The sequence below is a fragment of the Silurus aristotelis genome (genome assembly GCF_946808225.1).
Source record: "Silurus aristotelis genome assembly, chromosome: 21".
NCBI lineage: Eukaryota > Metazoa > Chordata > Actinopteri > Siluriformes > Siluridae > Silurus > Silurus aristotelis.
Genome location: NC_139594.1, coordinates 11,896,625 through 11,917,492, shown reverse-complemented (window position 1 = coordinate 11,917,492; position 20,868 = coordinate 11,896,625). Strand labels below are relative to the sequence as shown.

The window sequence follows — 20,868 nt, the reverse complement described above, 5'->3', positions numbered from 1 at the left end:
GTGAACAAAATCTTTGTGAGAAACAGATATAGATCATGTGATGATATTATAACTGTTCTGTAGATTCATGCAGACCACCAGTGGCAGTTGTGTCAAGTGAAGAGCTGCCTAGATGTTCTGTGCATTTGGGCAGTGATCTCATCACTGAGTCATGCATAACACATAATCAGCAATGACTGAAAGAAGCCTTCTTTTCTGAAAATAACTTTAAAATAGATAGTAAATGTGCACAAGCTACACAGATGTGCAGTTAAATCTTTTCTGTTTAGCATTTTTGATATTCAGACTACAGTCGACCATTATGAAATTGCAACTCAGTTTCACAGCATTTAAATTGAAATATCATGAATGCACCTACCTATCTGTGTGTCTGTCTGTGTGTGTGTGTGTGTGTGTGTGTGTGTGTGTGTGTGTGTGTGTGTGTGTGTGTGTGTGTGTGTGTGTGTCCCTAATAGTTTCATTATCAAGTTGTTTGAGGAAAACTTTAGTGATCCACAAGGCTTAATTGTAATGCATGTAGCCTCCTTTTGAAGCAAAATATCTGTCAGTATATTGTTTATTCCTTTTCTAACTAGACAACACGCAGCTTTATACTGTATGTCCCCTGGAACCCAATGACAACTCCCAGTGAATGTCTCTATTTAGTTGTCGTGAAAAGATATCGAGAGAGTAATGGCTTTCAGTTCCACCAATTAAATAAATGAAAGTAGGATTTCATTTGATTCTAGTAATCACATTAAGTATTCTTTTTTTAATTATAATCCTGTCCAACATTCACCAAATTTATTCTGGAGAAAATAATTGGTACATTTATTTCTTTTTGCATTGACTACAGCAGCTCCCTATGTTATGAAGTAATCAGTTCCTGTTGTTTACTGAAGAAAGACTTAGTTTACCCGTGTTTTTCTCCATTGACAGATAAAGTTTAACCCTCAACATGTGAAAGCATGGCCAGGTCAGGTGATCAGTTAAAAAACAAACAAGATTAGCAATTCTCTTGAAGCACAATATAAAATATTACTTCAATACACATATAAGCCAGTTTCAGACTTTTACATGCTGTGGATTGTCAGTTTTGGTTTGATTTATTGTACAATAAGATATGACGTCTTGAAAGTATGGACATTAATAACAAACTTTGTTTTTATTTAACAGTAACCAATTATTCTCATAATTCTTTTCTGAATTAAATTTAAATGGGACTGATGTGTAAAATACGGTGTATTATCAGATTTCACCCTGCTATCAAGACAAGGGAAGTTGTCCTGTCTTTGGGTTCATATAAAGCTCTAGGGGATAGATTGACGAGTTTGGTAAGTCGAGATTTGGTAGGTTGGATCACTTTGCATTGGTTAAAAAACCGGTTTGTACCAAAGAAAAGAATTAATAAACAACGTAAGCCTGTGTTCATCCAGAGTTTAAATGTTAAAAAAAAATTAGTTGTAAAATGCAAGTGTAAGTGTAAAAATTTTTTTAAGTGTAAAGTCCTTAATGATTTACATTTTTTATAAAAAAGCCTAAAAATCTCCTCTGGTATCAACTACCTCTTCATTCATGAAAAGATCAAATTTGTTCTACCTCAGAAAAGGTGTGGAACCTAGTCAAGTGTGATTCATACCATGCTTCTGACAAGGCATGATCAATTTAATGAAAGCAGCTCCTAATTGCCATGACAACTAACATTGATATGCAAGATCAACATAAAAATGAATAATGGAAAAATGTATCCTAGAGAGTTTCACCCAGTGTTTTTAGATTTGTTTTGGTAGCACTATGGATTCATTTAATATTAAATGCCAGAACAAACAGTTAATGAACTTTAATAATTTGAATTATGTTTGGGACATTTCTTCTAACAATGACTGGATTTGAATTTTAGTGTTTGAATTTATTACGCAAATAATTGCACACATATTTTCAATTTAAAACTATATAAAACATCACCAAACACATGGATGCAATATAATTAGTCTCTTTTAACTTAGACTTTAGTGTGTTTGATGACTTGTGTACCAAGAGTAGGTGAATAAAAAATCCCATTTAAGTTCACTTTTGTACAATTTCTTGACATTTATTAAGAACCTAGAAGCTTTCTGTCAAACAATATTTCATTAGGCTCTACAATGACACATTGTACCATACATTTTTTATAATGCTTAGCTTGATCCTGTGTTTTCTACAAGGTTAATGTGTTACCCTGTTGAATAGTTGAATAATGACCAGATAGTGTAGAGATGGAAAGACAAGGCAGACCCTAAAGCCTTGAATAATGCAAGATCCACAGGAATAAACAACATAAATAAACATCCACATATGCAGAACCTCTCCCTGCAAGAACATTGCATGGTTTCCTCCTTGCAGTCCCAATATTACAGGCACAAGTGGACAAAGGCTTCTTCCCATTACCAGGGAGCAAATGTCATTGCGTTGTGTTAAAAAATAAATAGAGATTTGACAACACTAGTGCAAATATATAGATAGATAGATAGATAGATAGATAGATAGATAGATAGATAGATAGATAGATAGATAGATAGATAGATAGATAGATAGATAGATAGATAGATAGATAGATAGATAGATAGATAGATAGATAGATAGATAGATAGATAGACAGCTTTGTACACTGTAGCACACAAATCATCTGATCATTCAATGACTATCAGATTTTGTATTATTCAAGTGGTTTTGTATAAGTATTGTATTGTTTTTGACACTATATTAAATCAGTTTAAAGTTGTAATAATGTTTGAAAAAATATATTTAAGAACAATATTTAGCAGGTTTTGGCACATGTAGAAATGTATCTATATGAAAGAGAAAAAGAAATCCTGTCCATCTTTGGATACAATTAATGAAAGCTTGAAAAGGTGCAGCATTGTTTGCAATTTGCAGCAAGTATATTGCAGTAGATTTTGTCATGTGAGATTTTGCTTACGTTTATACTAGTTATTAATACTAGTTCATACTTGCAATCTAGTTGAAAATTGTTAATAAAGGTCCTTAGTGTCACCTTGTGAATACTAAGTGAAATGTGAGTCTCTCTATTATCTACATGTCCTTCCTCTGTTTTGACACATTTAGGAGATAACTCATGTCAGACTGAGATGAAATGTGTTTTAATTAAGTCTTCAGTTGAGGAGATGTGAGAGAAGTAGTGAGTCATGTTGGGGCGATGAGAATGTCAGGAATCTGTACTCGCAAAGGTGTTAATTAATAATGATCTGGATTTGCTGCAAGTAGTCCACAAACATTCAGCTAGAAATGATCAAGAATTCTACCAAGCACAGATTTCTCAACATTCATAATCCATCACTACATTTGTTTGTATAATAGAAGAGAAATAGCAATTATGTATCTAAATTTAAAAAGAAATAGTAGCTTGCTAGTGCCATTAGGGCATGAACAACATATGGCAGGACATTTATACAAATATAAATGCACTGTCCATTCAGTGGTGGTTTGGGGAGTCATGTCATCTGCTGGTAGTGGACCACTGTGTTTTATCAAGTCCAAGGTCAGCACAGCCATCTACCAAAAAGTTTTAGAGCACTTCATGCTTCCCTCTGCTGACCAACTTTATGGAGATGTTGATTTAATTTTCCAGCAGGATTTGGCACCTGCCCTGAGCTGAAGGTCACTGTCAAAGAAACATGGGCTTCCATACGACCTCACCAGTGCCACGGACTGATCACCTCCATGCCATGCCGAATTGAGGCAGTAATCAAAGCAAAAGGAGCCTCTACCAAGAGTACAATTAACATACTTTCTAGGAGTCAAGTCAAGTTTATTTTTATAGCGCTTTTCGGTTTTAAGAGTTAAGGTGAATGGTGTGTATTTATCCCGGATGAGCAGGGCTGTGGCAAGGAAAAACTCCCCTAGATGTTATGTGGAAGAAACCTTGAGAGGAACCAGACTCAAAAGGGGAACCCATCCTCATTCGGGTGACATCAAGAGTGTGATTATAAAATTTAAACAATACAGAACACTGGAGAGAGAGAACTAACATGAGCACTGGAATGTAAGATTATGATTAATGTTCTTTCTGCAGTCTTTTACAGCCATTTGTGGTTATAAAACTAGGAGCTACTGAGCAACTCATGAAATAGCTCAACATTTGCGATCATCACAGGTCCAACACCAGCTTCTCCATGTCAAAGCCTTTAAACACTCAAGGAGGTCCAGTGTCCAAACTTCACATGAAGTGGGATCCAATTGGCACTGGTACGTCTACGTAGATGGTTCGGGATGTTTGCGGGGTCGGCATCTACTTCTTTAAAGGTCCACAATAGAAGGCCAACAATTCACTAAAAATGTTTTTTTGATTGGTCTTATGAAGTATTCACATTTTTTGAGACAGTGAAATGGTGGGTTTTAAATGTGAGCCAAAATCAGCACAATTAAAAGAAATAAACACATGAAATATATCAGTCTGTGTGTGATGAATCTATATAATATTCAAGTTTCACTTTTTGTATCGAATTGCTAAAATAAATCAACTATTTAATGATATTCTAATTTATTGAGATGCACCTGTATATTAAAAGAACTACTCCAAATCGAGGCCTTAATTGTGTCCTTTCATAAACTATATAATGAGGAGATAAAGCGATCTGTGTAGAGCCAAACAAAACTGTATTGCTGGCTTTGAGAAGAAGAAGCAGAAATTGTAATTCATGTTACTATTCAGAGGTATCACTGCACAGGGTTATGTAACATACAGCATATCCACTTTAGCCTTAACAATATCTTTTGGGGGGGTTTTCTATACATACAGACTGATGTCAGTAATTTTCCAGACATGAGTTTCCCTTGAGGTTTATTGCTGATGCATCTTAGTATTTATCCCTTGCATGCACTTGAATTATAACCTACATGTGTGTTCTATGGAAATTTCAGTCATTTATTATGTTGTGTTGCTCAAAGGCAGAAAATTGTAATAATGTATTCAGTATGTTGTCTCAGCGTTTGGTTACTCATCAGCTGTTAGCCAGAAACAGAGAATACAAATAGCTGTTTCTCTGATATTAGTGCAACTCCTTGTAATAACATACTTTGTTTTTTCTTTCCCAGTATCTTGCCGGATGTAAGGTTTATATTCGCAGAGTAGTTTTCTAGCCATAAGCTGTTTGTGTCAGATCTTCTGCTCCATTAATAACAGGTAAAAGATAGAATGTTTCAGCAAGAACCCAACATCCCAACCACAAATAACTGATAATGATACAGTGTGCTCATCATAAAGCGTGTGATAGACCATGTTAAACAAACATCTCTTTATAGATTTAAGTAAAAAAAAATAAGAATTTATTAAGAACAGTGACATTAGCTCATTAAAACTAAATAAATGAAATTGTGACAGGTCAATAAAACATGCAATTGTTTGTCTTCAAAGCATACTTAAAGCATTTACCCAAAACAATGTCACATAAACTTCACCTGTAAATAATTACATTATATACATGTGATTTGTGTTGTTGTGGCTGTTTATTTGTTTTGTTTTTAATTATCATGGAATGTTATATGATAGTAAATTCATCGTTTTTTTTCTTTATTAAATTCCACCTTTATGCATTTATATATTTATCTTAATGCAAATGTACATGTTTTTCACATAGGATTACATCTTACTCACATGGGAAAAAGTGATACATGATCATGTGTGAAATCCATATGATATTTCCATATGGTAGATCTACTTAGGAGCACTAAGAAAATGGTGCTAAGGAAAAGAAGTGCATTTGCTTAGGAAAGTGCCTGTGTGTACGCTAATGTATGCATCGTTTAAGACTTATCAAGATTTTTACTTTTTGCTCTAACATTCACAGTGTCTATGTTGCTAAAGTAATACAAAAATCAGTTTACTGTATAATTAATAAGTATAAAAGAGTAGTAAAAAGTAATGTATTTTTCATTGACCTAAATGGTATTAAGTTAGTATAAAATATCATTTTTGAATTTTCGTTGTTAATATTTTTCAGATATGAGGTGGCCTGGGAGAAACAGACTGGACTTGTTGCAGTGTGCATAATGAACTGATGTAAAATGATGCAAAATGTGTAGACAATGCATGTGCACACACAGAGAGCAAAACACACTGCAGCACTGATGCTAGTTTCATTCTTTGCTGCATTTTGCTTATTAAAATAGGATATATTATATACTATTACATTGCACTTTAAATTAATTTCTAGCTAACATTGTCTTACATTCATAAATCCATTGTCTTAATTTGTCTATGCCTGTTTAGCCAAATTTTCTGTCCCGCTTATTATAAGGCACATTTTGTGTAACCAAACATAAGCTACATTTGTGTTTCCAGTAGTCAGTACAGTTCTGTGTCTTACACTTTCTTTGTGTCTCTGTTTTTGCTTAATAGATGAGATGGTGTCTTGCAGTGTCTCCAGTTTGCATCATTACTGCAGTGCAAGACTAGAACAGGTTATAGCTGCTTCTATAACATGAGAGTATGCTTGTTTGAGTATGTCTGTGTGCCTCTCTTCCTCTGTGTCAATCTGCTTAGTCTTGCAATTTGGATGTTTATCCATTTATGTATTTCCTTTGGGACCTAGGAAAAAAAGAAACATAGTCAAAATAGAAACGTATGTAATGTCCTCTGTGTGTATGTGTAACACGACATCCGTTCTTTACTCAAATATAAAAAAAATAAATAAATAAACTCCACAATAAATAATTTTGAATCAATAAACATTTGTTTTACTGATGTGCCAAGTCTTAAATCAGCACCAAAATCCACTATGATTCACAAATGAACCCTCTGAAGTCGACAAACGCACCGGCGCATTTTGTGGCAGTTTTTTCCTCATAACACCGAAATGAACTTAACTTGCTCTAACTTTTTGATTGTGCAGATAAGAGCAATACACCATTTCAAACTGTAAAGGGTATTTTATTTGTACAGACTCATAATAACAACAAAACACTGTGATTCTGTAAAATAAAGAAAACAGACAGGTTGCGTGCTCTGCTGTCTATTTCTCTGTCCTCTCTCTTCACACACATAAATAAAACAACCTGAATCTTATTGAATACTTGCCTCACAGACAGAGTACATATATGAATAGAAAGCCTACTATCATATATGAATCGAAATGTCTACCTTTAAGTAAACCAATTCAAATCAAACAAATATTCTCTAATTATGTAATGTGTATGAAAGATATAAGAGATACAGTTTCTCCGGTATCACCTCATTAATCCTTAATTATTCTAAATAATTCCTTTTTTTCTTGAAAATATTTACAAGAAAATTTTTTGTTTTTATGTCCTAGTTTGAGGATGATTTTACTAATAATAAACATACATTTGCAAAAAGCATCCATATTTGTCCATGCCCATGTTGATTAGAGTATTAAAAACTTAGTATTCATTTAAGGTACATTTAGAACAGATAAAAATGTGCGATTAAGTTGTAATTAATCATGAGTTAACTCATAAAAATTGTATGATAATTGTAAAAATGGTAACGATTTTATAGTCCATTATGGTTCTATATTAATATGGTTATGGTTTTTTTTTGTTTTGTTTTTTAATAAAGGTTCCAAGTTGGGTTTTGGTACTATACAGAAAATCTTTTGCTATTAGTGTCTTGTATATAATGTTAATATCATATTGATTAGCATATTTCATGCAATTAATACTTTTTTTATAGCCTAGGTAGGCTTTGATTGCCCTCTGTTGGCAGTAAAAATAATTACATCAATACAGTATTTTACCGCTACAAGGCAAATAATCACATGAACGACGTGACATAAGAACAAATAAGAAATGCACAGTGGTCATTTCACTCACCTCATGTACTTCTGTGTGATGGTGTCCTGTGTGTTCTATAGGACTCTGAGCAGGGGATGAGCAGTGAGGATCAGTATGAGCAGGAAGCTTGGATATTCTGTTCTAAAGCCCTGGGATGATAAAAGAAGAGCAGCTGTGTTAATATCATTACCAGCAACATTCTTTCTTAAAATCTTGACTAAATGTTGACTAGTTACATGTAACATCTATAAGAGAAATTGTCCTATTATCCTATGTAATCTAAAGCAAAAAGAAAATCTGTTTGAAATACTGTATACTGGAGAATGCTTGTTAACTTGAATTTGTTAACTTAAATTGCAGGACAGAAAACCTATAAGGCATGTAATAATATAGTTGATGTTACCACTTCTGATGAGTTTTAATGTACTTATGTACTTTGTCTTGTTACCAAATCTATATTATGTTCATCTTCCACATTGTATTTAGATCATCTGAATGTTTTTCAATGTTTATTTGGATTTAAATGTGTTTATTGCAGCTTTGAAAGGAAATGAAATTCACAACATGAAATATCTTAAATCCATCTAAAGCAAAAAATAAAGGATTGTCAAACAAATGCTATTGTAATATATAGAATGCTGCTGCACATGACAGACAGAATGTAAGCCATTAAAACCTCATGTCTTACAGCAGAGATCTGAAAGCATTTGGTGTCTGACAGCAAACAGAGCAGTCTGTTAAAAGAGATTAGCAACTCTATTTTTGTTATGGATGACTGTCCTGTACTCCTCTGCATGCTGGCTTGAGTTCATGGAGAAGGCTGTGAATGGCAAAAGTGAATATTTCAAGAGTGACTTGCTTGTCCTTTTTGTTGCTCCAGCAGTAACTCTATAGGGTTGATTTAAAAAATATTTTACCAGGCTAATCACGTTCATTATCATTTCATATAACAGGAATGTGACCTTAGCAGTGTGCTATTCTGACCTTTATGGTGATTGCAACACGCTAGGAATTCGCCTGGTCGAGTTTTAGTATGAATTTATCTTAAAGGGTCTGTTTTTCCAACCTTTTTTTAAACCCTGTGCAGAGACATTTGTTTAGGTTGCCAGATTAAAAAGTATGAGGTGAATGCTAGGGGAAATGATCTTGTGTATCTATTAGAACTGACAAACTCGCTGTCATCTGCATTGTTTAGTTTTGCAGCCTTTGCATGGCGTTGGGGGAACTAAGATACTATAGTCTTATAATAATGGAAGCAATGTGTTTATATTTTCTCCTTCAGCAATAAGTCAGTCATTTCTGTACTGCCACTCCTACACAATCTAAAAAAACTAATTTTTTAAGTGATTTAACACTGTAATTATATTGTATAAATCCCTACAGGCATTCCTATTAGAAGAGAAACATGCTTGAGCTTGGCCAGATGGTTCAGCAGATGGTCCAGCTATTTCACAACTTTTGTTATTTTGTGGTTTATTCACATAAAACCATGGCGGAAAAAAACGCTGAGTAAGCATTTCAGACACTGACCACATTACTTGGTCAGGATAAGTAATCCTTGCAAATCAGAGAAACTCCTGCTATCTTTTATCAAGAGTTCATGTTATTATGATCTTGAAAAAAAAATCACTATCACTAAATCACAAATTCACTATTTTTTACAAACAGGGAAACAACATAAAAATAATTGTAAAATATATAAGAAGAAGTGGTTTTTGCACCTTGTTTGGCGTATTGAACGCAGTAGTTTCATCTTCAGATTCCTTTTCTCTAATGAACATCTCTAGATCTTCATTGCTGCTGTTGCCTATTCAGAAAAGGGTAGTCAAAAAATTCACCAAGTATACATGAAAAAACGAATAAAATGTTTCATGTTAGAAACAATAAGATGAATAAAAAAAATATGAAACTGTGGTGGATAAAAAATACGTACTGAAGAAATTGTATTCAAATGTGGCATTGTAGTCATAATCTGGTGGTAAAGTAGTATCATATTCATATTGAGCTGTGAAGAAAAAAAAAGGTAAAATTTAGATGGATATTGCAATCAGTTTATGTGATATATCCTGAAAAAATAACTGGATAGTCCAGTAAAGGTCTGAACATCACATCACCATTATGTTGATTTATTATATTCTAGCAAATTATACCTTCCAGTAGCAACTTATTGTTCAATTATTCATCTTAAAGCACATTTTATTGAAACTAGAACGTAATAAAAAAATATATATAGTAAGCTTAATCTGGACCTGTCATCCTGAGAATTTGAACATCACTATTTTTTTTTTAATTCAGTTCATCAAATGCATCTGAATACTATCATTTTCACTTATTTAACATGTTTTTACTATGTCTTCCAAAAAAAGCAAAGTTGTAGTGGAAGACTATAATTGGTAACTCTAGCTCCCTGTATCTTGCGCCTTCTTACTGCCATTTGTCATTTAAGTGAGTGTGATATATCCTGACATGATATTTGTCCAGGTGTGGAATTACCATTCTGTTGCAGAATGAATGAAGAGAAAACAATGGCAGCTGTCAAAAATGTTTCTGTCAGACCTCATAACAAGGATGGTTATCTCATATCCTTGAAAGCAAAGGCCCCCAATCTCCAGCATGACACCTTTATGAAGATCGAGTTCACGTAGTAATGTCCAGTATGACAACACAATATATGAAACACTAGTCAACAGGCGGTGGTGGATCATCATGGGTCATTTGAAACATTCGAACTAGAAGGTGTCCTGTTTCAGACATTATTCTTGGAAAGGGTTTTAACATGACCCAACTTCCCACACTCCCAGATGTTCCCAGGTTTAACATGTTCGGGATAAAAGTTCTCCTTGAATGGTACTTTATGTGACACTAGCGGGTCACCTCAGACAAGTTGGGTGACTCACAAAAAGAACTAGGAAACTAAAGACTAAACAACAGAAATACGTGAAATAAAGAAGTGCTTTCTGCTGCCTGCATTATTCTACAGAAACCATTAAATACATGGTTAGCTTGTAACCTTGACATATAGAGTATTTGTATAGTAAATCACGATCTTTCCCTTGGTTTGGGTTCAAAAATAAAAATGAGAACTGACCCTGAGAAACCACTTCCTCATCCAGCAAAGAAGCTGAATAAATAATCTGTCAGGCTTTATGTTAGACCTAGAATAATTCTTTAGGGAATATGGTAAATATTCACAAAATAGTATACAATCCACTTCTCTTTATATTTATTGGCTATATTTTTATCTGGGTGCCTTGTTTTGTTTATGGAGCTTGGTGTAAGTGGTGATGTTGGTAAAATATTAGTAATAATTAGTGATTTGAAAAGCATTCTCCTTTATCTACTTGATATTCCTATCCCCTGCCTCTCTATTGGAATCTCAGTTCCGTCCATGTTCTAACTTGAGTTTTTTATGACACTGTAAACAACCGGACCCTGTGCTGGTCATATATCTTTTAAAGTGGGCTGCAGAACAGACCCTGGGATGTGTTATTTACCAGATCTGGCCTTACAACAGATGGACTTTGCATTTCAAATTTCTAAGACCTTGTTCTGTGCTAAAGTTAAGACATGGCCCTTATGTTTTGGTTGATGGCATGTTGCCAAGACCATTAGAGATTCTCCTCAGCCTGACTTAACTGACTTAACAGAAAACAGCCTTCACGGAACAAGACATAAATGGTTAGCTTTATATAAATGTTTCACAACATTTCACAACAGAGGTTGTTTTGCACAGTGCTTGGTGCAGATGTCACAAGTGATAAGACTTTCTACAAGCTATGAGCTACAAGTTTGGGCAGTCTTATATGATACCCCACGCCATGAGCCAGCTATTAAATTCTGTAATAGCTTAAGAGCCAAGGGTAAAACAAGGCTGAGAACTATTAACTGGATCCAGAATATACAATTAGGATAATAAACAGCATGGGGCAAAATGCTGTAGGATGTGGCGAAAGTGTCTAGCCAGTGTGTAAGAATGTGCTGTCTATTTAAAAGTAGCAGGATAAAAAAGATGTCTGCTATTAATTTTATTATATGAGACAGCTTAGCGCTTTAGTCTAGAAATATCTTGAACTCTGTCAGCTTATTCAATAATTTCTCAAAGTTTTGAAAGACCATATTTCAGTTTCAACTTGGTTAATTGTTTTAGGGTGAATGCACTTAAAGGAGCTCCCTTAAACATCTTCCCCTCACTTAAAAAATTACCATAACAGTAAACTGCTTCCTGCTTAAGTCACAGTAATATCCAAACACTACCAAGTATTTCCCCCATGTGCATGTTATAACTTCATGTTTCTCCCTCACTCCTTCTCTGTATATCATTAAGCAAACCAAGATTTCTGAGCATTTGAGGAAAAAAAAACAACCCAGTTCCACATATTGTTTAACCTCTGGATGGGAAACCACATATAGTGCAAATAAATCAAAATGAAGACAGTCACAATTAACAAACAAACAGCTGGAAAATGGGGAAATCTAAAAAAAAATTCAGAAGGAAACCATGTCCTGAGAAACATGTTTGAACTTAGAGGAAAGAATGCACATACATCATCATCATATATTTTTAAAGCTGCAGGGTCTTTTTCCTTCAAATCATAATTCACAGTAAAACCCTGGTCAGTTACAGAGCTGATGTAACCTGATTCCAGTAAAGTTTCATGGAATTTATCAGTTTATCTTCTGAACGTGCCAAAACAAGCAATAAAGTTTATGAGTGTGACTATAGGTTGAGATACCATCTCCCAAATAAGGATTTTTTTAACAGAAATCTACCTTCATCCTTTCATGTTAGTCTTGAATGTTAGCAAGAAATAAGATTTTACTAAATCTATATGTAAAAAAAGTACTATATTATCTTAAATATGACTTTTTTCCAGTTGTGCAATTACATTTGTTTTGAAAACATGATGTCATGTCACATACTGGATAATACATACTCAGAGACTGAATCCAGGGAGTTTGTTAAACTGAGGCTACCGTTAGTTACCTAGTGTTAAGCTAACACATGCCAAGACATGTCAGCATGACAAAATGAAAATTCATCTAAAGTGGCTAGACAACAGCAAAAACTTTCACAGGTTAAAACCTGCCTCAAAAGATGCCAAAGTAAAATTTTTTTTAATTATATTTAACAATGTTTTAGAAGTGGTATACCATTACTCCAAATTTGGTATGAAACAACATTTAAAGTGGTATAAAAATGTTCAATATGACATATAACTAACGATTCCTTACATCAGATGACTGTTTCTGCACATCCTGTCGCACAGCTGAGAACATTTCTCTGAGTGATGGATACAAAGTTTACAGGGCTTAAAGATCTTAGTGATATCTTCTGCACTGTTTAAATTCTGAGATAACTATAAACACAATACTCTGTTTTTCTTGATAAAAACTTGTCCTCATCTCAGTCTGGGTTAAACAGTGTGACAGTCACATATGTTCAGAAGCCAGTTAATGAGTCACATCACAAACGCTGCTGAAACATTGTTTCTCACTGCCTTTATAGACATCCACGAGGGCGCTGTGGAGCAGATGACAAACCCTTTTTTATAATTATTTTTTTTTTGCTTTTTGTGTGGTTCTGTGACTAAGAATAGAAAGACCTGCCAGAGCGGCACAGGACAGAGGCGTTCAACAAGAAGCAGCTGTGTGTCGGGATTATGTCATCCCCCCCCCGATTTTTCCAACCCCAGGGCCGTCTTTAATGCCTGAGAAACCGCATTGCACAGACAGACAACGCACTTTTATTCACTTTTTTTTTCAATTTGTCTGAAGAGCATTCTGAAATTTATATCAAGTGCTTAATATGCTTTCAATGAGCAAAGATTATACCTAATCATGTCTTTTATTGTTATTTTTACTTAATTTTTCAGTTAAATTGTGTGGCACTGTATATTTACAAATTTCTATTTTGGGATAATAAAAAAGGATGGTTTAAATTATTTGATTATATTTATTATATTATTCTCTATGCTTACCTCTAACAGTAAACTTCCTTATGCTACTGCTCTTCTAAATGCACCTCACTACTGTGTGCTGAGATCGCAAAATTTACATAAACTTAAAAAAAAAAACCTGAGAAGGCAAAGATTAATCCATGTTTGTTTGTTTTTTTTGTATTCTGGTCACTAAAAATGATCTCACTTGGGACACTGAGATTTGTCCCATTCAATCATCCCACTTGTTATAAACCTCTGTCCTGAACAGTAACATGTGGAAACATTTGCTCTAATCCTCAACCCAGATCTAATTGTCCAATCACAAGTGCACTTCAGAAACATGCACTTGTCCTCCAGCAAGTATCTGCACATGTGGACTTAACCATGTATGTATTCTTATACGGCACCAAACAAGACCTAACAAGAATATGGGGACTGTTCTGACATGCATGTACTTCATAATTTCTCTCTTCTGTTTAACTCACTCTTTTCCATTTTCTCCAATGTATACATGTGTGTAAGCACACACACATACATACATACATACATACATACATACATACATACATACATACATACATACATACATACATACATACATACATACATGCATGCATACATACACTTACAGTTACTCTGTTTTAACACTTACCACAGCAGAGTGGCAGGCGCATCAAGAACCTAACCAAACACACAGCTATTAAGCAGTGATGAAGTAACCTGAGCATGTTGCTCTTCCAGGAGTCTCTATGTGTGTAGCAGCTTTCACACACAGTGTGCCTCTGAATTACTACACCCTACGAGTAAGTACGTGGGGTGGAAACAGCCAAGTAAAGGGGGTGGGAGAAGGAGAGAGTGGGAGGGAACTCATCCTGCTTTGCCTAGATGCCATAGTTATGGCCAATTTTATGCTTTCCCCCCACTTTTTTTATATATGCTCTCATGTTGACAGCCAAGAAAATGGCATGGTTTTGGATTAAAAAACATACAATCTAATTCCAGCCCAATCTCATGCATTTAAGCAAACATTTTTGTAGATAAAAGTGTTTCCATTTATGGTGCACTAATTTATTGAAGGGTTTAGATCTGATGAGCTGACCTTGACTCAGGACTGAAAGTCCAAAATCCCACAAAGAGGTCACTGGGCCTTTTCATAGGTCAGTGTATTAAGGTGTCATGGAGGCAACCTAGATAAATTGTAGCTGTTGCTTGACAAATGGTCTTGATCACAGTATGCCCCTTTGTAAGTAGAGTGTGGGAAAGTTTTAAATGCTGTTCAAAACATTGTAGTTGTTGAGTTAATAGGAACCACTTGCAAGAAACAGGTTTAATAGATTAGACACATCAGATTCAATACTTAATGACTAGTAAATGTTTGTGACTGGTGACAGGTCACTCCAAGGACATTTGGAAAAGCATAATTTCCAGGTTTTGTAAAAGAATATAAACGTTACTACCATTTCAGCAACTCAATATACTTGAGGCTTTTTGGTCCTGAAGATATTCTCAAGCTACCAAGCACCAGATGTTTTTCAGCTCTGGAAAGGAGAGGCAGGATCTTTCAGCTTTCACCCTTTCTACTTTACATGGGGCAATAGAATAAGTGAAAGGTATTAAGATGCATATCAGCAGCAGGAAAGGACATGGAGCTGGGGGTGTAAAAGAGTGGAAATGAATAAAATGAATGAATGAATTCCTCCCCCCTGACTTAGCCTTTCTCGGTTATCCTTGCAGGACTGACCAGGCTTATTCCCCACCGCCTGTTCTGAGTAAGAGACACTTGGCCAAGTTCCCCTCCTCCATAGCCCCCAGCTGTGTGAACTGAACCGTGGGAGTGGGTGGGTGATTGGCAAAGATAGTACACACGTAAGGCAGAGTGTGTCTTTTAGGTCTATATTTCCTGTCTTACTATCCCTAGCCTTTTACTATGCCCTTGACTCGTAGTGAAATTAGAAACGCTTCCAGAATGAACAAGGGTAAAACATCAGAAAAGATGCTGCACACAAGAATCATGTAGGGTAAATGGGCATTCTACCCGCATTCTTCATGGCACTGCTAAATCAAACAAATCTGTGTATAGTGTTGGTTTTTAGTTAAGTAGTCTGAGGTTTGTTTTTAGATGGGGAAAGCTTGAATGACATCATTCATCATAACCCACTCTAACCCTCTTCTTAGGCTGTATTGTCTGTGTGCAGAATACACCTTAGCCTCAGGGATTAGATCTGATTCTTTGTGGTTTGTCTTGGTGGAGGGTAAGGTTTGGCAGGAGTTGATCACAAAGCTTATTTTAAGGTTCATGGACTCAGTTCCTAAACATTGTTTAAAAAAACACGATTTTCTTAAAAATATACTGTTGTTGCCCAACCCCTTTCCTGGGAACAGTTTATGTGTGTATATTGCTTGTCTTATTCTGGGGATAAAAGAAGATTATGACACTGATGGTGGGTCACATCATTTATTATCTTTCTGTATTATTGTGTTTCATAGCCATTCAACACTCACTCACTAACTAACAACCCCCTTGACTGGCTTAAGGAGATGGAATTGGACTGGGCATGTCTGTTACCCACCTGGCTGCCAGTATGATAAGTCCACATGGGCCAAAGATTTAGAAAATTCTGGCTAAAAGGGAATTGGGGATGTAAACCTGCACACATATTCAGGGCATTTGAATAAAGCATATTACAGTCTGTAATTCTCATAAGTGTACAGCAATTATACAGCAATTATGTAGTCTTCTCTGAGCCTGTATTCACTTGAAGTATGCATTACAATCAATAGTGTTTTACTGCTTTCATGGGATTTTTTATATTTAGCAATGCATCACTTAAATACTCTAGTGTCCTAAGGAAGACATTGGTCCCATAATAGTCAAATAAGAGACAAAACATTATAAAATGTAAAGAAAATAATGTGCAAAAAAAAAAAAAAAAAAAAAAAAAAAGAAAAAAAAAAAAAAAATATATATATATATATATATATATATATATATATATATATATATATATATATATATATATATATATATATATATGTATATATATATATATATATATATATATATATATATATATATATATATATATATATATATACATAGTCAACTTTTTTTTAGAAAGTCAACTTTTTATATATATAGTTGACTTTCTAAAGGAAAACTGAAGGATAACGGCAAATTGCTTACATAATATAAAACAGCAAAGTCTTAATATAAATTTGTTAACTTCATTGAAAGAAATGAGTTGTAATATCCAAAAATATCACAGAGGAACAATTTCGAAGACATCACATTGGGGGAGTTTACAGTGAGAATATACCATAACCCTTTCTCTCTGGAGGTGCATGTGAGTGGGATGCGAGCGACTCTCCCACTGCTTCTGCTTGGGCAAGTGAGTACATTTAACCGAGTGTGTGGACGTGAGAACAGAGACAGGATGAGCTCTGGGGCTCCCATGAGGCAAAAGAGATGCACCCAGGGTAAAGGCAGATGAATCTCCTACAATGACTATGAGGACCAGTGGAAGAGCATTTGTGAATGTTCAGCACAGACTATTTGCAAGGAATTTTGGCTTCAGTCCAGAAGCTTTTTTTTTTTAAGTAAACTGCATGTAAAGTGCTGTTACAGTTTTCCAAATCATGAACAAAGAGCAGAATTACATTTCCACATGTTTTCAATACATGCCTTTTTTGTAGTCAGAAAGTTGCTTCAGTAAAAGATGTGTCAAAAATTTTTTTTTACATATGTATGCATACAGGATTGAATGCCAGAGTCTGTAAAACTGTAAAATAATAATTATAAAATTTCACATTGTATCTGAACGTATCAAAGTGTTGGCGGAAAATCTGCTATTTATTAAAGCCCCTTTCAATAAAAGCATTCAGTACTGCAAACTAGCAAGAGATGCAGAGTGTGTTTATGCCAGCATCTGCATATACCACATCAAATGCTGTAATAAGAATAGCCATTTTATTGCATTGTTTTTTTACAGCCAAGGCAACCACAGCTGGGGGAAAATCAGTAAGAATTTCTGCAGATAGCTTGACAGGTTTAAAAATGTTGCTTTGTATTTGAATCTGCTACACATATAATACACTATAATATACCTCATATTATATATATATACCTTATAATGTTTTCTCAGACATTGCATGATGAACCTTTATCATTTTTATTTCATCAACTTCAGATCATTTTCTAATATACTGCAGTATCTGGTTGGATGTTAAGAGTAAACAATTTTACTTCTTGTGTATTATTAAAGCAGTCTTTTATAGCAGAAATGTGGTGTCCCCTATTTTATGTCAGTTATGTTCCGTCTATAGGGAAAAGTTGTGTAGTGTAAGAGGCCCCTATAAGCAGAGGCCCATGTCCCTCTACCTGCAAGATTTCTGGTTCACATAAGTTCTCTCAGGAAATGAGTTCACTAAGATAAATGTCCTTTATTGGGGAACATGTACAGACAATCATGTTTTATATACATTTTAATGCTGTTGTTGAAAACTGTGGAAAGGCTAAAATCATTTGTTCCTGTTTATTTGGGAATAATGAAAACATTTCAAGTCATCACTTCATCATTTAGTAAAAGAAAAAAGCTAAGCACTGTAAAGTTTTTTACCTCCTATGTTTAATACAATTCTGAGTAAAATACTTTACATGGCATGGTTCATGCAAAAAGGTGGTTTGAATGGTAAGAACTTGAGCTGTTTCTCCTGCTGGTTCACAGCACTATTAAAATACATTTAAATATCCTTCTAGCTAATGGGCAATAATTTAGGAATGCAAAGTAGTAGGTTTTAAAACTGGAAGTCTTGATGATTTTATGCATTTTCTCTTTGACCTTGATTTAAAAATCCACTTAAACTTCAATTCTGGGTATAAATATTACATCTTGAAAAGATGCTCATATTCTTCTTGTTCCCATAGGATGTATTGCAAAGTCCCATCAATGTGCTTAATGGCTGTGATCCAGTTCATGGTCCCCTGCTATTTGTAAATCATGGCTGCTGTGAGAATAACCGTCCTGAGAATACTAAGAAAACTAAAGACAGCGCCTTGTGAGACTACTTTATGCATGGCCCTGTCTCGACACTCCTAAAGCATGGAGTCTGAAGAAAAGAAAAAAAAAAAGAAAAGGAAAAAAAAGGGAAGAAAACGGAAAAGAAAAGAAAAAAACTTTCTTCTTCTTGTTATTGTTATTATTATATGGACTTTTTATAGAACTATACACATTATTATACATTATTGTACATGTGCATTAGACATTAAAAAACAAAATTAATTGTTTTCATTGATTGAGTTTTGAGTTTCCATTGATGTGTTGTATGTACATACAGTATACACAGGTCCACATGTTCTAGGATACCAACTGTTAATGGTTAAAAAAAATAAACAAACAAATTCATTAATTAATTTAAATAAGGTTTAAAATTCTAAGTACAAATGTTTTGGTTGCAGGATCTGTTTTCTTTTTTACAAATGTGTGTATATTTCTTTGCATACCATTAAGGTACATGGTATGGCACACAATTATTTTGGCACATCATCCATTAAAAGATCCTGGCTGTGATTTTATCAGGGAAACTCACCCTCATCTCTGGCAGGATAGAAATTGCATTTACACGTTCTGAAGCATTTACATGCGGATGTAATATAAGCTTGGATTAAGCAGAGGATGTGTGGGTTTACTCCCTAAATGGAAAGATTCTGATCTTCCATAACCGTCACGCCCATGCAAGTCTTGATAAATGATCTGGTCCTGGATGTAAAGTAAAGCTTTATCTTCAGGTTTAGTTATTCAACACTAAAAATAATCCCTTTCTTCTACTCCCTTTAAGTGAAGTACACATACCAAACACATGTAGGACAAATGTTAGCCTATGTTTTATTAAATATCATGTTATGGGTATCTTTGCTAAAGCTATTCAAAAACAAGATCCTGTTTGAAAGAATATTTACTCGGATTTATATACATAGGCAGTGGTGATGAACTGCTGTAATCTGAAATATGTACACATATCAGTAAACAGAGAGTTTGAAAGATTTGCCAGTCTACAAACTAAATACTTACATGACCTCAGCCTTGCGGTGTAGACTGTGTTCATCAAATTTTCATACACAGTCTGCAGGACCCATGAAAAACAAAAGCATCCCTGGACCATTTCCACCACAGGAAAGAAGTCTTCCTCTTTAGCTATGCCATCTGTGGGAGGATGAATGAACAGTGCTGGAGCCATGCCTTTGGTCAAATGCCAATGAGCTAAAACATCAAGAATATTAAAGGAATCTGAGAGGTCCAGATATGGATGGTATGTCAGCACATCACCACAGCTTTTTGTGGTTTGCGTTATAAAAAGAAATAATTTTTAAGATAATCACATACATGTGTGTGTGTGTGTGTGTGTGTGTGTGTGTGTGTGTGTGTGTGTGTGTGTGTGTGTGTGTGTGTAATAATGGTTTGTAATAAACATTATGGATTTATTACAAATGTCCTCTAAAGAGGTAGACCTTCAGTCTTTGTTTGAAAAGTGACAGTGATTCATTCAGACAACCAGGTGGAGTTCATTCCACCACCTGGGGATCCAGACAGAAGCGACTTGATGCATGTCTTACTTGTATCTTGAAAAATGGGCGTTCAATTCAAGCCATGCAAAAGCCTTGAAGGAAACATGATGCAGAGTGTGCTTTGAGTGTCTACAGTGTGCCTTTAGGTATGTGACGGCTGGTAAATTTTTTCTGAATGGGGTGATGTGGAAGAAGTCGGAAAGATTTAAAGCACGCTATTTGCATTCTGGAGGTCTAATAGCCCACAAGGGAAGACCTCGCAGTTGCATTAGTCCACTCTGGAGATGACAAAGGACTGAAAAAACATTTCAATGGACTCAATGGAGAAAAAAGTCCAGACTCTGTGGATAGAAGAATCTTACAGGTGACAAAAGCAATTTAAGGAGAGAATTACAATTGGTTTTCCGGTAGGTTTGGTGAATTATCAAAAGATGTGACCCACATTTTCCAGGGACAGGGAAGATCTTAACATGTTGCATTTAATATGGATATTTAGCAGCTCGCTCTTGCTAAAATAATAAAATATTTTGAGATTTGAGTTTGTACTCACGGTTGGCCATTGAGTTTTTTCATGTCCTTGTCTGTAGCTAATAAGTC

At 34.8% G+C, this 20,868-nt stretch overlaps 1 protein-coding gene across 1 annotated transcript; it reads right to left on the bottom strand.

The window, feature by feature from the left end:
• Nucleotides 1–5,287: 5,287 nt before the first annotated feature.
• On the bottom strand, nt 5,288–14,515 carry LOC310716246 (uncharacterized protein). Its single transcript, XM_083523258.1, has 5 exons — nt 14,362–14,515; nt 9,704–9,775; nt 9,492–9,577; nt 7,810–7,919; nt 5,288–6,565 (listed from the first exon to the last, which is right to left on the bottom strand). The coding sequence occupies exons 1-4, from the start codon at nt 14,435–14,437 to the stop codon at nt 7,845–7,847; spliced, it is 309 nt and encodes a 102-aa protein (XP_083379384.1). The 5' UTR covers nt 14,438–14,515; the 3' UTR covers nt 5,288–6,565; nt 7,810–7,844.
• Nucleotides 14,516–20,868: the final 6,353 nt, after the last annotated feature.

Excerpts from the sequence above, each read along its gene's own strand:
- LOC310716246 (XM_083523258.1), bottom strand. The coding sequence starts at position 14,437 with ATGCTCAGGTTACTTCATCACTGCTTAATAGCTGTGTGTTTGGTTAGG. Across the intron at positions 9,776-14,361 it reads GCGCCTGCCACTCTGCTGTG|CTCAATATGAATATGATACT; the intron begins GTAAGTGTTAAA and ends TTTTCTTCACAG. Across the intron at positions 7,920-9,491 it reads CGTTCAATACGCCAAACAAG|GGCTTTAGAACAGAATATCC; the intron begins GTGCAAAAACCA and ends TTATCATCCCAG.